This window comes from Zosterops lateralis, assembly GCF_965231275.1.
Source record: "Zosterops lateralis genome assembly, chromosome: 15".
NCBI classification, from domain to species: Eukaryota; Metazoa; Chordata; class Aves; order Passeriformes; family Zosteropidae; genus Zosterops; species Zosterops lateralis.
Genome location: NC_139775.1, coordinates 7,808,464 through 7,823,796, shown reverse-complemented (window position 1 = coordinate 7,823,796; position 15,333 = coordinate 7,808,464). Strand labels below are relative to the sequence as shown.

General features: G+C 48.1%; 1 protein-coding gene across 1 annotated transcript; it reads right to left on the bottom strand.

Moving 5' to 3' along the window:
- Positions 1–432: 432 nt before the first annotated feature.
- Positions 433–15,118, bottom strand: GPR139 (G protein-coupled receptor 139; the record flags this gene model as incomplete). Its single annotated transcript, XM_083872790.1, is given in 4 exon segments — positions 433–1,367; positions 14,890–15,020; positions 15,022–15,049; positions 15,052–15,118. Coding segments are annotated over 4 exon segments (1,161 nt in total).
- Between the last annotated feature and the right edge of the window lie 215 nt (positions 15,119–15,333).

Here is a 15,333-nt window from a genome sequence, read left to right as displayed (position 1 = left end):
CACTCCAGAAATGGCACCTTCCACGGTACACAAAAGCATCCTTTTACTTTCTCGATAGCAAACCGATGGTCAAGTAAGGTTTTGTTGTGTTTTAAAAGGTTGTAATTAAACACTGCTGTGGCTTTGCCCTTCTGATGACTTTGGATTGCACTGGTGTTGGGATGCAAAACGTTTGAGTGTGATTCAACACTACGAATTGAACTCTGAAGCATATTCAAAATGCTGTATAAGAGATGGAGGTGTTTGCCTTCTCACTTTTGCTCCTAAAATCAAGTGCTCCTGTTTCCTCCCGACAGTCTGATCTGCCCCTGGCCACCCAGGGAAATGAAATCAAATGACCTCTCTTCAAAACAGCCATTTCAGAAAATTACATCCTGAAGATGTAACCACTTGAAAAGAACTTGCACCCAGAAACTCCAACTCCTGGCCTTTTCATGGGGATATTTTTATAGGCTTTCCATTCTTATCATACTGGTAAACAAGCATTTTGATGCAGTGAGAGTTGGCTGGGGAAATCCAAGGGCTGCTTGTTATGGAAAAGTTATGGTTTGTATAGAATTGCACAGGTTGCTTCTGACACTTAAAGAAGGCTTTCAAGGTGGCAGCTGCCATTGTGCGAAATCTTTTGCTAATAAAACAGTAGAGGAAGAAATTAATTGCAGTGTTCAGCAGCGCCAGCATATTGGCGATGTCCGACACAATATGGACCACCCAGCTGTTGTTTATAGGAGACACGTAGAGGTGATACAGTATCATGATTATTCTTGGCGCCCACAGTATGGCAAAGATAGAAGTTATAGTAAACAAAATGGCTGTTGTTTTCCCCGTGGAGTACCCTCGCAGGCGGAAATTGCTCTTCCTCCGCAGCTTGTACACGATGATGGAATTCAGGACGAAGAAGATGGAGCAGGGCACCAAGTACACGGTGAAGCAGTGGACCCAGATGAGGACATGGTGCATGGAGGTGCTGATGTAGTCTTCAATCCAAATGTTGGGCCACCAGTAGTAGGGGATGCTGGTGAGGAAGCAGGTGATGTAGACACTGACAATGACCTTGCGGGTGCGGGCAGGGTAGGAGACCATGTGGTACTTGAGGGGGTGGCACACGGCAATGTACCTGTCGATGGTCAGCGGGACCGTGATCCAGATCGACGTGTGGATGGAAGAGAATTCCAACACCTCGATTATTTTGTCCAGTACCTGAGGCATCTGTTTGTTTAAGATGAAGTCTTCCATAAGGAAGTCAACAAAGACGATGAAGAAGAGGACCAGGATGTCAGCAGCAGCTAGAGCTAGAAGATAATTATAGGAGGACTTCTGCCTGCGAGCTACAAGCTGGGAGAGGATGATGACTGTCAAGATGTTTGCTGTGGAGAAAGAAACACAGAGTTAGGCTATTAAGGGGTACCGTTAGCTTTTCTGAGCACTTGCTTGGAGCTGTTCAAGCACATGACCACCTTATTAAATTCAAGAAACCAAAAGGAAAACACCCCCGTCGGGTCCCTCAGAGAAGCTGTTGCAGTGACAGGAGCACGTGGCCCTGCTCTCAGCTGTGGAATCCACCTGCTGAGCAGGGGGTACTGGGACTCCTGTCTGTGCACACACAGGGAGGAAAAAAGATCTCTCACACCCATTTGGTCTTATTTCCCACCTTGCTTTTTTCACTTTTTCATATAATAAGGGATGAATGAGAAGGGTAGTGAATATAAACAGCCCTTGTAAGTACTTGAGAGATTTGCTGGAGCACTAAGGTGTAGCCAAATTTTAACTACTTCCTCTTGTTTACTAGTACTGTGCAGTCTTGAATTGGAAAAAAAAAAAAATTCCTATTATTTCTACTCTCAGTTTGGCTAGAATGAGACAGACAAGATTGTTCCCATCAGAGGCTGGTATCACTTGGCTAGAATACCTGAAGAAGTGCTTAAAAATCAGAGATCTGGTTTACTGTACAAGTGACTGCCAAATGTTTGCAGTTGATACTTTCCTAAGTGTTCTGTAAATCACCTCTTCTGTGCATTCAGTGCTTCAAACATTTCTGCCAGCTTTGATGAATTTCCCAAAACAAATCTGCAATTATTGTAAAGATTCCTTTAAACCAGAGAAAAAGAAAGTTGGTAATATAAAGGTAATGACAGCCTAGGACACATCCTACAACTGAAAATGCTTGTTTTTTAAAAAAAAAACTGTTTTACTTGGCATTGAAAAAACTTTCTCCTTCATGAATGCCTTCAAAGCCTGCTGTCTGGGAGCAGATTTCTGCCACCAGAAAAATGAACTGCAGCAGAGTGAATGATCTTGACTAACAGCCCTCACCTATTTTTGTGTTAACTGAATGCATTAATTTTGTATCTTGGAAAAAAAAATCTAAGCCAAACATGACAATCAACTGACTCTTTCCCTATATTAAAACAAACAAACAAAAAACAAACAAACAAACAAAAAAGAAAAACAAACAAAAAAAAAAAAGAAAAAAAAAAGAAAAAAAAAAAAAAGAAGAAGCACGATCTCTCCAATGGTACTGTCTCAAATTGCCTTCAGGGGAATATTCCCAGTTCTGTCCTCCATTAACGTGAATGCAACTGCATTGATTTCAGCTCAGTGCAGACGTGGGAGACAAGAGGTGATACAGCCAGAACTGCTGTGTCATTTTTCACTTACTTGCTTTGAAATGCCTCTGCTGTGCCTGCTGATGAGCCCTGGAGGTGCAGTGAGTGATGTACTGTCAAGGAAATCCTCGAGCTGGAGTGTTTATCATGGCTCTGCAGCCACTGCTGGTTTTGGCCAGCCAGGCTGACTGGCTCAGCTTCACAGATATTGGATGTGACCCATGGGGTGCATCTTCTCTTTAAATCCTCTGGACTTGACTCATTCCAGTAGCAGCAGCTGGAGCCAGTGAGCAGCAAGGGGGATGTCTGAGGGGATTGATCCCTGCTGATAACTCTGGCCTGACTGTCAGAGCAGCTCCTGCAGGGATGCTGAAGCCATGCTGTGTTCAGGTACAGCAGCCCCTCTCCTCACACTTTCTATCTATTGCAGGGTCCTGCTGCTTGGTTCTAACCCCACTCTGTTTTGTTCCAGGAGCAGATTTATGAGCCATCTCTTGTACCCTCTGCCCCTACCTCTCTCAGGGCTCCCAGCCACAGCAGGAACAGCATGTGCTGAAAGGCAACTTATTTATCTAAGGCCAGTAAGCCTTCCTTAGTGATCCTGATTAGAAAATTGATCTGACAAAGTACACAGGAGCTGTACCCAATTTTTTCTGCAAGGGTTACTGCATCTTGTATTGGAAACGCTTTCCCTGGGATCACATTAGAGCTTTTTTCTTGGTGGATGATATGAAATACAGTAACACCATTTCCTTTGTGGAAACAGATACATACTGGGTGCAGCAGAAAGTTGCCAGTACACAGTGTCTTCACACAGTGTCTGTGAGTATTTTTCCTGCTGCACACTGTTTAGGGAAAGTGTAGATGAGCTTTGAGTGCCTCAGTCCTTCCTTCATCCATTTCCTAGCCAGTGGTAAATTGGTCCTTGATGTGTCCTCAAACAGTATCTAAAGCTCAGTAAAATAGGAAGTGGGTGGGTTCACCACTCTGTGTGACCAACTGTGTCCTTGTGCCAGTCTCTCAGTGACTCCTGAGTGTCTCCTCAGTGTTCTGCTCTCCTGTGGGCAAAAATTACCCACTGGGGGTGAAAGGTGATGAAGAGTATTTGTGACCATATTTTAACCTTGCTGACACTAATTCTTGCACTAGCATGGTAGTCTGTGACGAGAACTATGGCAGAGATGATGATGATGGAGATATAAAAATATTTGTCTCTGCTGTAATTTAGGTGGAGCAACATCCAGAGCTGCTGGATAGGTCAGCACCCCTAAATTGTCCTGGATGGTACACTGCCCATGTCTTGCAGTGGATTTTCTAGATACTAAGTGGTTAAGATCATTTGAATTTGAAAGAGATTGATCACTGTGCTGGGAGATGATTAGGGGATGACAGATGGGAATTTATGCCAGCGTCGCTTGCTGCAGTGCAGTATTCTGAATTTATAAATATCTGTTTGAGAACCAGGGCTTGATTGGGGACTAGCTGGCTGAAGCCTTGAGGTGCTGCTGGCAGATGATTAGAAGCAACTGTACAAAATGGCAGCCTCAATTCTTTCCCTCCAGGCATAAGGACAAGAGACACAGCATCCAAAGGTCTCTGATACCCAAACACCTTTGTTCCTTTGTTGGCTCAAAACAAGGCAACTTTCTAACTCAGCCAGGCATCATCACAGGACACTTACATCCCTCCTTTGACATCTCTTCTGATTTTATCAGCTTCTGAGTACAAACTGCAGCACCAGAATTCATGACATTGGAGTCCTTTGTGTCTGAAAGGGACCTTCCTTCAGGAGTAACTTTGGTCCTGTGTGGATTTGGGCTTACTTCCCACACCAAAGCTGTGCTGCCTTGGCTGCAGAGCCTTGGCAGTCTTCTGTGCCTCAAGGCAGTGCCTGTGCCCTACGAGCACAGTTTTGCCCCAACTTCTCATTTCGTGGATTACAATCATGACACAAATAGTTCCTATCAACGGCCTTTGCAGGGGATGTGAAGAGCTCCTTTCAGTGACTATTTTCACTGCATGTGAGCTTAAGCAGGAGTGATTGTATCTGTGTAAGGAAGAAACAGGCATAGTTCTGGGCTTTATTTGTGGGGTTTTTTTCCCTTTTTTTAATTGAGAGCACTTTGCACATACACAGCAGCCTGTGCAGTCAAATGGCCTTTACAACACAAGCATTGGGAAGGAACACAAGGCTGGTTCTGTAGTTCAGCAGTTCAGCTTTATAAACCACCTAAATGAAGTAGCCACGAGTGTTGCTCACTGAGCATGATAAACATTAGGTCATGGAATATAATGGACACCTTTTACCCAACACAGTTGTTGCTAGGATCCCCACAAATTGTTGTGTAATGTGTGAAACTTCTCTGCAGGCTTAGCAGTAATCGCCTGACTGGCACAGAGAAATAGCTCACAAATGGGAAATCTTAAGTTGCCTCAGACAAAATGTTAGTAACACCTCCTTCTCAGATTTAAGAACTCCAAGAATGCAAGTACAATACGCTAAAAATAAGTTGTGAGGATGTTCTGGCTTGATAGGAATAGATGGTTTCCCCTAAGCTAGGAGGCAATATTCAAGTGTAAACAGGGACTGTGTCCAGCAGGCAGATCTGACCACGGTTCCTAACACAGCTGCTCACCAGTAGTTACCAGGCTGGAGATGAGGATGGCACTCAGCCCTTATTTTGTGTGGGAGCTCTCTGGGGAAGCTGACGACAATGGGTGATGACAAAGGTGCTGCCTAACATAAGTTATTAAGAATAAAAAAAAACAAACCAAGCATAGTGTGGCAATGTAAATACACTATAATTACTTATGTTGGCTATAGTTAGTTATATGATCTTTTTAAATGACCTCTGGATGCTGTTTACCCTTAAAGAAGATAGGGTAGGTCCACATTTTCCTCTTGCAACAAGTATAGATCAAACTCAGCACTAGAGCAGATGAGGACAGACTGAAGGGTGCTTCAGTTTGTTCCTCTCTTTTATTGTCATATCCTGAGTTCCTTCCTTAAACTGTTGTGAAGCATAAAAAGATACTTTATAGAATATAATTAGTGCAATATAAGTTTTGTCTTCCCAGGGAGTTCCTGTGAGGATTGATTTTTGAAAATAAATGGATTTATTTGTTGTTCAGCTGTCTGAGTGCTGTCAAACAGCACACAGCAAGGCACCCCCACGAGGGAAGAGCTGTCAGCCCCTTCTGCTACTGCCTGCATCATCTCCCAGGGAATGGAGAGGGATATATGCAAAAAAAAGAGAGCATCATAAAACTATGGCAGGCAGGAATGCAGGATTGCTACTGGAGGAGATTTCACATCCTGTAGGAAGGTCCTCGTGTGTCTTGTGCTTAGAAAATCCCATGTGCAGGGGGAGACCATGCCAGTTCTGAGGGTGAAAGAGAACCTGGAGATAGAGGATGCCCAAGCTCCTGCCCAGGACAACCCAAACTCCCTCCTGTGTGCAGGGTTAGTTACTGCCAGGGAAAACACAGCACGACCTTGGGCTTGCAAGTCGCAAGTGAATGAGACAGTCGGTGCCAGAGGCCAGATTCTGACAATGAAATCTGGCCTCTGGGGCCATTTTTCTCACTGACAGCATTTATTAGCTGAGATGGCTCTGGGGAAGGATACAGTGAATGAGGTACTCTGCTCTGCAGCTGGCATCAGCCACCAGTGGGTCACAGAGGCCAGAGAGGATTTTAATCCAGCACAAGCACTTCCTCACTGTTGGAGGGCACAGACACAGCAATGGCCTGGAGGTGCCAATGGCTGATGCTCCCTCTGAGCCTTGCCAGACACCGAGGCTGGAGTGCAGCAGCCTGTCTGGCAGAAAGGTGTAATTACACTGTGCTGCTCTTGCCTTTCCTAGACCACTGGAGTTTTTCTGGAGTAGTCTGTATAAAATAGGGCAGTATGAGCACATGGCTCAGAAGGAACACTGGGCTAGGATGTGGGGAAGTCTGGGCTTACTGGGGCCACACATGTATAAATGTGACAGGGATCTGGTTCTCTTCTTGCCACCTTCACCCTCCTTGTCCACCTTTCCTGAGATGGACCTACAGAGCAGAAAGTCTCTAAGGAATCTCAGACATTCTTCCTGCCACTCCAAAGCCTTATTTAGAGGTACCCACACATAGATAAAAGTGTCTAAAATGCACATCTCAAATCTAGCCTTGCATCTTGCTATTAGAGCAGCACAGCTTTCTAATGGAAACTGGTGCTGGGAACAGAAAAAGTGATCTGCAAAATGATGCAGAAATCATAAAAGGAATTTGGTTATGCATGCAACATATCTGGACAAACAGAGATTTTCAAGGCAGATTGGGTGTCTCATTTGGCAGGTGTCTGTGGCTTCTAAATGTGGGCTATCAGTGCAGTGTAAGGGGTCTCAAGCTGAGTAACTTGAGCTCCAGGGTGACAAAGCCATTCTACCCTTTTGATAGCAAATGCCGAAGTACTGAGGCAGGTGCCAAAGGTGTTTCATGGGATGACTGGGATGGAGAGAGGATGTGATTTCATAAGGGCACTGGCATGAATTCTTTACTGAACATGAATAATTAAGAAGATTTTACCTTTGATTGTGGTTTTGCTAAAATAAACCAGTCTTTATGTCTTCCTAAAGCATCAGATAATGCAATAGGAGCTCATGCTTGCAAACCCCATAGCCAAGCTTTCTCAGAGACTAAGCCGATTTTACACAGTAGGCAGGAAATTACAGACTTTGTAAAACCATTGCAGTTTGGCTTTATTCCCCCACGGAGAATATACTGCATCCCCACTAGATATATCACTCTTCGGTGTGCTAGTCAGGACATTGAAGAAAACACACTTGGAATGAACAAATATGTGAGAAATATCCTAGTCTGATGTAACTGACTGACAGGTGATTTGTCTTGAGACCAAAAGCAACCTTTAGAGCACCTGTCCATACAGACAATACTCCATATGATGGAAGAGATGGAGAGGATTAGTGACTGCCCATTGCAAGGACTCTGTTTCAGGTGGTAGAAGGGAAGAATTTCAGTGTTACAAGAGGCAAGCTTCTCTTTTCTTCCATAGATAAAGGGATAAAATTCTTTTTGGTCATCTTATGTACTGCTAATTCTGGTCCTGCTTGGGTGCCTGCACTTCTTTCTCTCTGCACAACCACACTGGGGTCCTGAGGGGCAACCCAATACCATCTTCTCCCATGAAGTCACCCCAAGAACAGCACCAAGGGCACTCCAGACATCTGATTTTAGGATCTGCAAAATGAAAACTGATTTGTGTGCAAGGCCTCCTGTGCTCAAGGAGTTAATTTGGGCTTTGTTTCCTTTTCTGGTGTCTCAAATCTAATGAGAAAGGAGATTATAGGTTCAAAAGGACCTCCTGAAACAGAAGGTGGAAGCTTTTGTGGACAGGGATTGCTTTGCCCGTGGTGTGAGGAGGCAGAGCACACATCCCATCAGGACATCTCCGTGTTGTTTGTTTGCCTACACTGAACTGTGACATGTGTGGTTAAAGGCCTTCTGCTGGCTTCTTTCTGCTGATTCACCCCCATTTTACAGAGGGGAGCAGAAAGAGGATGAGGAGGACAGAACTAAGTAACGGGGTGGATGAAGAACAGCAGGGTATTAGACTGCCTAGTGCTTCTGAATGTTTTGACTTCTTAACAACTGGGGGCCCTGCATTACCCACCTACCGTGAAAACTGGCTGTGCTCTCTCTTTTGTGTCGTTGTCATTTCAAGGAAAAATGTACTTTGGAGTTTTTCCTTTCCAATCCATTTTAGCAGCCTGCCATGCAAGGTTGTGCACTTCATAGTCTGCTGAGCCTCCCAAATATGGCACCTCATTATCATTACAGCCCTGACAGTGCTGTTTCCTACTGACGTGGCAGAAGAAATCCAAAGTTAGCAATTGCACTCTGTCTAGTGGCATCCAGAAATGTACAATCAACTTCTCCACAATCCATGCATTAGCATGGATTCAGCCACATGCTGTCTTTCAAGCTGCAAGATTTTAGTGGCTACAGGCTCCAGATGTACTGACCAAACTAAATCACTCCCATCTGCACACCTTGCTGCCATCAGTTCTGTGCAGGAACAGAATGAATGTGTTATTTTTCATAATGGTTCTTCTCTCCTAAAGAACAAGCATTCATTTTACAATAGGAAATGACTCATTTTAAGCATGTTAGCAGCAGTTTTGTTCCCCTCTGTCCATTACTGCTACTGTAAATGAGCTGTAGTGCCCTTCAGTTGCTCCAATAGCCAAGCTAAAGTTCTGGCAATCTATCTGTCCTGTTTTTATTAGGATGCAATGTACTGGCCTCAAGTCCAATTCAGACTTTAAGTCAGAGAATATATGGCCTTTGAGTAAAAAGGGGTGGTTAAATCAGGTCTCAGGACAGTTTGGTTCTTATTCACTAATGAGCAGCAGCAGAAGAGTGCTGTTTTTTCAAGGTCATAACTCTACATTGTAACAACTCTCTCACTCATATTTTCGGATCCTCCTTTAGCACTTCTATTTTTCAGGTATGCTGCTATGAGAAAGGCTATTTATTCAGGTGTTGGAAATGGTCTCTGTAATCAGAAGCCTGTACTGTGATTGCAGAAGAATATACTAGGCAGTAGATGGCAGGAATCCAAAACTAGTCAGACACTTCTACAGTTCTGTGTGCTCTATGTACACCTACCTCTGCCTGCTTTGGTATTTACTGCAACTACACACCACGTGAGTCACCAACAAACATTGCTACCTGTCCCCCTTACTGCTCATGGTACCAACTGGGTCACAGTTGGTCACAGTGGGCACAGGGACAGCAATACTCTGCAGGTCCCATTTCCCCACACTGCCAAGGAGCGGAGGGAACGCAGCTGGGCTGCTGCATGGTGGTGGTCTCTTCATCAGGGCTGCTCAGCCCACCAACAGTACCTGCCTTGCCAGGATGATGATCCAGGCATGCACATCTCCAGAGAGCCTCCTTATATAACTTCATATAGGGAGAAGGCTCCAGAAGGATCAGGTCTCCATCTTTTCGGCTTGCCTGTGACTATACTGCAGTTTGCACGGGCACAGTGCACCCATGTGTCAATCCAACACCCTGGGAAAGCATCTGCCTTGCTGTGCAAGGACAGCCAATCTCTCATCTATTAGAGCAAGGTCCATAACCTGTATCTATCTCTTCACAGAGTGTTAAACCAGTTAGGCACCCCTGCTGAGCTGACACGTTCCTCCAGGTCAGGACTGCAGCTTCTCTCCCTCTGCATGGAGCCCTGCGAACGCACTCTGTGCTTGGCTGGGCTCTGAATGACCCAGGTTGTCCCCATCTCCACGTCACCTTGTTCAGCAGCAGGTCTGACATGAACACTGCCTGTTCACACCTTCCAGCTGGGAGCATCCAAGCATGTCCAGGCTGCTTTCCCAAGCTTGTGAAGTCTTGAATCTACATTTAGATCAATGTGACCAGTTTAATGCAAAAGCCTAAAGCACAAATAAAAGAAAGAGTTGTGGACAAGGCTCCTGAAGTTTGGAGTGGCACTTCCCTGGGGTATTGCTGTCAGTCTGTTGCCTCCTGGAGATGCTGCAAAGGTGCTGTGCTTTGTGTCACTGGGATGCAATGAAGCCAAGGAACATCCCAGGTAGGCAACTGACTGGGGAGCAAAATGAAACCAGCAATTGTTGCTTCGCGTATCTGTCTCTCAGGTCAGCTCAGCGTCAGCTGGGCCACCCTGCTAGCTCTGATACGTTCAACAGTACCTTTGTGTGGGTCTTTGGCTCCGCAGTGCTTTTGCCTTAGCTGTCTCGGCCGTGGTTCGAAAGAGGGGACACTCCGGAGGCTCAGGGAGAAAGGTTTTATTCGGGTAACTCAGGGGCAGCCCCTGGTTCCAGGCCTGTGCCTCTGGGGAGTGACCCCTGGCCTCGGTTACAGGGGGTTTTTGTTCCCCCAAAATCTCAGGGGTGGATACAAGTTACAAGACCAATCACACAAAGCCAGGTGGGTAAGGTCAAAATGCAATACACAACATTAACAAATCAGGTGAATTTGGGATGTGGTCCTGTGAGACCCACCAATCCCTGTCAGACACCTCTCCTGAAGGTTTTGGGGTCTGGGGTATGATTGACATGTGGGGGAGAAATACAATGGGATGGGGGAAAATACAATAGGATGATCGAAACCCAGGGCAGAGGATTAGAGTTGTCTTGGCAACTCTTATCAACCTTTGATAAGCACAATCCAAGACAGGGACTTTACCTGGCTAGGGTTAAAGTCCAAATCACATCAAACCTACAACTAAGAAACTTATGATACCATTCCAGCACCCCCACAAGCAATCCCACTGGGACTGGCTAAGAAAGCCAGATGTACTCTGCCTCTCACACTGTCAGGAGGAGATGAGCCCTGGGAACTTGGATCAGGCCAAATCCTCAAGTAGGAAATGCTGATGCTCTGTCCTTTCAGCAGCAATAAACTCTGCTTCTGATAGAAAAAGTGACTGCATGCAAGGCAATTCCACTGTTGCTCCCTCCAATGAAGCAGCAATCAAGGTCAAAGCCAGGTGTCTGCAGCAAGCAGTGCTGCTTCTGTGCCTGACCTTCTTGGTTGTGTTCAGTGGCCCCACCACAGAAGGAGCTCTTTGGTGGAGCTGCTTTGTGCAGCTCTCACTGACAAAAGGACAGACTGAGAGTAGTACCTGTTGCTCTTTGCTTTCTCACCCTTACCAGCCCACTCTTGGACTGAATCAGAGCAACTCATTCCCTCCCCCACATCCAACACTATCCCTTCTCTAGCATTTTCTCTCACAAAAGCATGAAACACTTCCATTTAGACTTTTTTCAGCCCTTCTCTTGCCTCCCAGCTAACTGCAGGTGCTTCAGAGGCTCTCTCTGACAGACAAGGGTTAACAGGGCAGAGGCTGCAGAACAGCTCCATAAATGAGAAACCTTCCCCTCTAAATGGGAGAGGACCCCACTTCCAAGTGCCTCTGCCTTGCACTGGCATTTTCCCCTTGTTCCCTGCAGCCTGATCCTGAGACACCCCACTCTTGGTAGCAGGACTGTGTACCTGCGGGACATCTTTGCACACCTCTACTCAAAATAAGTTTCAAAAAACTGTCTGCCTTACCAGCCTCTGCTTAGAGGGAAAAGAAGCAGCCTCCTGGCCCAGGTGTCTGAAAGCACAATGACCCCTGGCAGAGCTGCAGCCACCTGAGGTGCAGTACCAGCCGTGCAGGGTCGGTGTGCAGTGCTGGCTCTTTGTAGGACACAGCCTGCCCCTTGCCTCTTGTGTGCTACTGCCAGAGCAGGGCTGAAAGGAGTTCACTTTGCTCTCTCTCCCCTCTGCTTTTTAAAGGCTTTCTGGTGCCTGGTTGAACAGAGAGGGAGAAGGAGCCACTGCTGAGACAGGGTCTGCGGAGGTGCCTGGGCTATACAGGGGTGGGAGGCAGAGGATGCTTCTACTGCACACACATTGAGGTCTGGCATCACTTGGCCTCAACGTGGAGTTGTTGAGTTAGTGAAATTTCCTTCAGACAGTACAGCAGGAAAGGTAGAAACAGTTAACTGGCTTCTCATCAGTCTTTCTCCAAGATCTGTGGCAAGGAGTTAACTCTTTCCATTTCAGCAAAACACTGCACTAGTGCTGTATTTGAGGACAGATCTTAGACAGGGTTTCTCTTAAACTCTTGGCATCACACAGAGCTCATTAAGATCCCACATAGTTCAGGACTCTTTTTCTAACAGCCAATAAAGTCTGCTACCTTTACAAATTTCTAATATTAAAAAACTAAAGAGCAGCTTCAAATTAAAACACGAAAAGCTCTTTTTAACACTGCTGTCACCCTGTACCCCATCCTCAATGAAGCCTGGCTGTGTGAGTCTTCCCCTAATCATATCCAGCTTGTTCTCATCTCTGTGCAGTCTCATGAATTTCTCATGCACTCAGCACGCTGTGCATTCACTCAGCATACTGTACATGTGCAGTGAGTCCAGGTGCCAGTGCCAAAGCTATCCTCAGACAATGTGCTCTGGACACATCCACACCTGATGTAAGCCCACTGAACTCAGCACTGCTGCACCACCACATGCTTTGGCTAGTTCTGTTAAGCACTGGCAGCAGTGCCACTGCTCTAACCAACTGATGTCTGATCCCTTGAGAAATGCACAAGACCGTTGCTAATTTGGACCATGTCTGATTTTAACCATGTTCTTAGAATGACAGCATTAGGTCTGTAATTACTATGCAGTATCCTCAGGGAGCTGGTGCAAGTATGTGCAGAATGTTCATTAAATGATTCTTCTTGTCTGTGCATGCAAGACTTTTCCCCATTTTAGAGACACACAAAGGCAAGCTTAAGCCAGAGAGTGCTTCATGACAACTTCCTCACCTGATAATCCTGAGAGGGTCTTGCTCTGTTCCTAGGGGACTGGTGCTGAAATCAGAGCCTGTAATTACTATGGACATCTAAGCAGCCCCTAAGGAATTAATGAAGAGGAAACTACCTCCTGTCTCTGCTGGCTGGGTCTCTTCAGGTCAGGGCTGAGACTCATCAATATTTTGGAGCACAGTTACTTGCCTTAACTTACACGACTTAACTTTCCAGTCCTCTGAACCATTAGCCAATTGGCAAATTTTAATTATAAGCCAGAAATGGGGGGAAAAAAACCCCAAACCAAAACAACACAAACCACATCAATTCATATGGACAGTGGTAATTGCACACATGCTGCTCAGAGGCAGGCTTCTCTTCATTTCTGAAATTTTTCTATTAAATAATTGCTATAAGAAGGAATTAAGGTGAACAAGAATTTAGAAACTGTAGACTATTGTCTTTCATTACTGCTTGCCATTCCACACTTAAAATGTGTAGCTCTACACAGACACAACCAAACTCTCTTTTATCACACCCTTAAAATACAAATTCACCTTGGTGCACCAGAACTTTTTCCCGACTCGTTCTACCTTGTCCTTGGGATCACTCTAAGTCTCTCTCAGGCTGGAGGTGTTAAGCCAGTGAGCAAGCCCTGCTGTTTGCCCACCCAGGCTGTGCTGGGATGGCAGCTCTGCCTGCTGCACCTACAGCAGCTCCCCTGGTCCTGCATGCTGAGGCACCTCACTGGAGCCACAGGCAGCCCCCTCCAGGAGGAGGCACCTGCTCAGTCCCTGTCTCGGCTGAGACAGCACTGCTGATGTGCTGCTTGTGTGGCATCTGCACCTTTGGAGCTCTGTGCTGGCAGTGGTGCCTCACAGGTGTTCACATCCAAGCTTGGGACACCCTTTCCTCCTTATTTGTGCTGTTTCTAGCTTTTCTTGTTCCAAGCAAGAACATAATGTCTTTGTCCCCTTTCTCAGTAGAAAATTTTGCTCAGGATGATACACTCTGGAGACTGGTGCCTGTCAGCTAGGAGTTTCTTCCAAGCCCTGTACCTCATTCAGGGGTCTCAGTGCCAGCATTGCCTTTGCCTTTGCAGTGCACTGACCCCAAGTCTGGACTTTCTACCTCTCCTGCTCCATCAGCCACAGGGACAGGCTCACGAGTATGACAGGCTCACGAGTATGTCTGCTAAGCTCCTGACAGCGTGCTCCTTCCCCAGTCAAGTTCCGTAGTGGTGGCATGTCGCTTCCTAAAGCCAGCCCTGCCCCACGGAGTCGGGTGGGGATTTGCAGCAGAAAAACTCGGCAGCGACCCTTGTGCTCACTGCCGGCCCGGCATGCGATGGGTGGACACCTGGCTGCCCGTGTACCGCTCCGGTACTCGCACGGCCAAACTTCACGACAGGCTGACTCTGTATGTCAAGTTCAAAGTCAGGGTGCCCGAAGCCGGGTGGGAGAGCGAGGGCAGAAAGGGACAAACCCCGGCGAGGGAGGCAGAGCCGGGACGGCAGCGCGCCCCGCGGGGAGATGGCTGGGACACGCTGCTGTCCGGAGGATGCTGCTGACCGGGGGATACTGCTGACCGGGGGATGCTGCTGTCCGGGGGATGCTGCTGTCCGGGACACGCCGCTGTCCGGGGGATGCTGCTGTCGGGGGGATGCTACGGACCGGGGGATGCTACTGACCGGGGGATACTGCTGACCCGGACACGCCGCTATCCGGGGGATGCTGCTGTCCGGGGAATGCTGCTGTCCGGGACACGCTGCTGCCCGAACCGCCCGCGCTCATCCTGCCGGACACGCGGAGCCCGGGGCGTCCCGAGGACACGGCGGGCGCTCCCCCCGCCCCGGCCCGCCCCGCACAGCGGGCAGGAAGGAGCCGCTCCGGCGGGGCCCCCGCAGCAGCCCAGCCCGGCCCGTCCCGCGGCACTCACCCGGCAGCCCGAGGCAGAGCAGCAGGCTGTAGTAGACGACAGGTGCGTACCCCAAGCCGCAGCCATAGCGGTGGTGCGCCAGGAGCGAGCCGTTGTGGAGGTGGAGGTGGTTGTGCTCCATGGACCCGCCGTCCCCGCTGCCGGCGCTCGCTCCGCCGCACGGGCCGCCCCTCGCACGCTCAGCGGCGGCGGCGAGCGCGGCGCGGCCCCGCGGCGGGCGGCGGCACATGGCGCGGCCCCCGGGCAGCCGGCGGGGCCGGGCCGGGCCGGGCCGGGCCGGGCGGGGCGGGGTGGGGCGGGACCGGAGCGGCCCCCGCCTCCCCCAGCCCGGCTGCCGGCGGGGAGTTCCAGCCGGGAGCTGCCGCCGCCTGCCCGGGGCACAGCGGGCTCGCCCCGCAGCGAGCGGCGGGAAAAGGGGCTTCTCCTCGGAGCTGGAGCACGAGT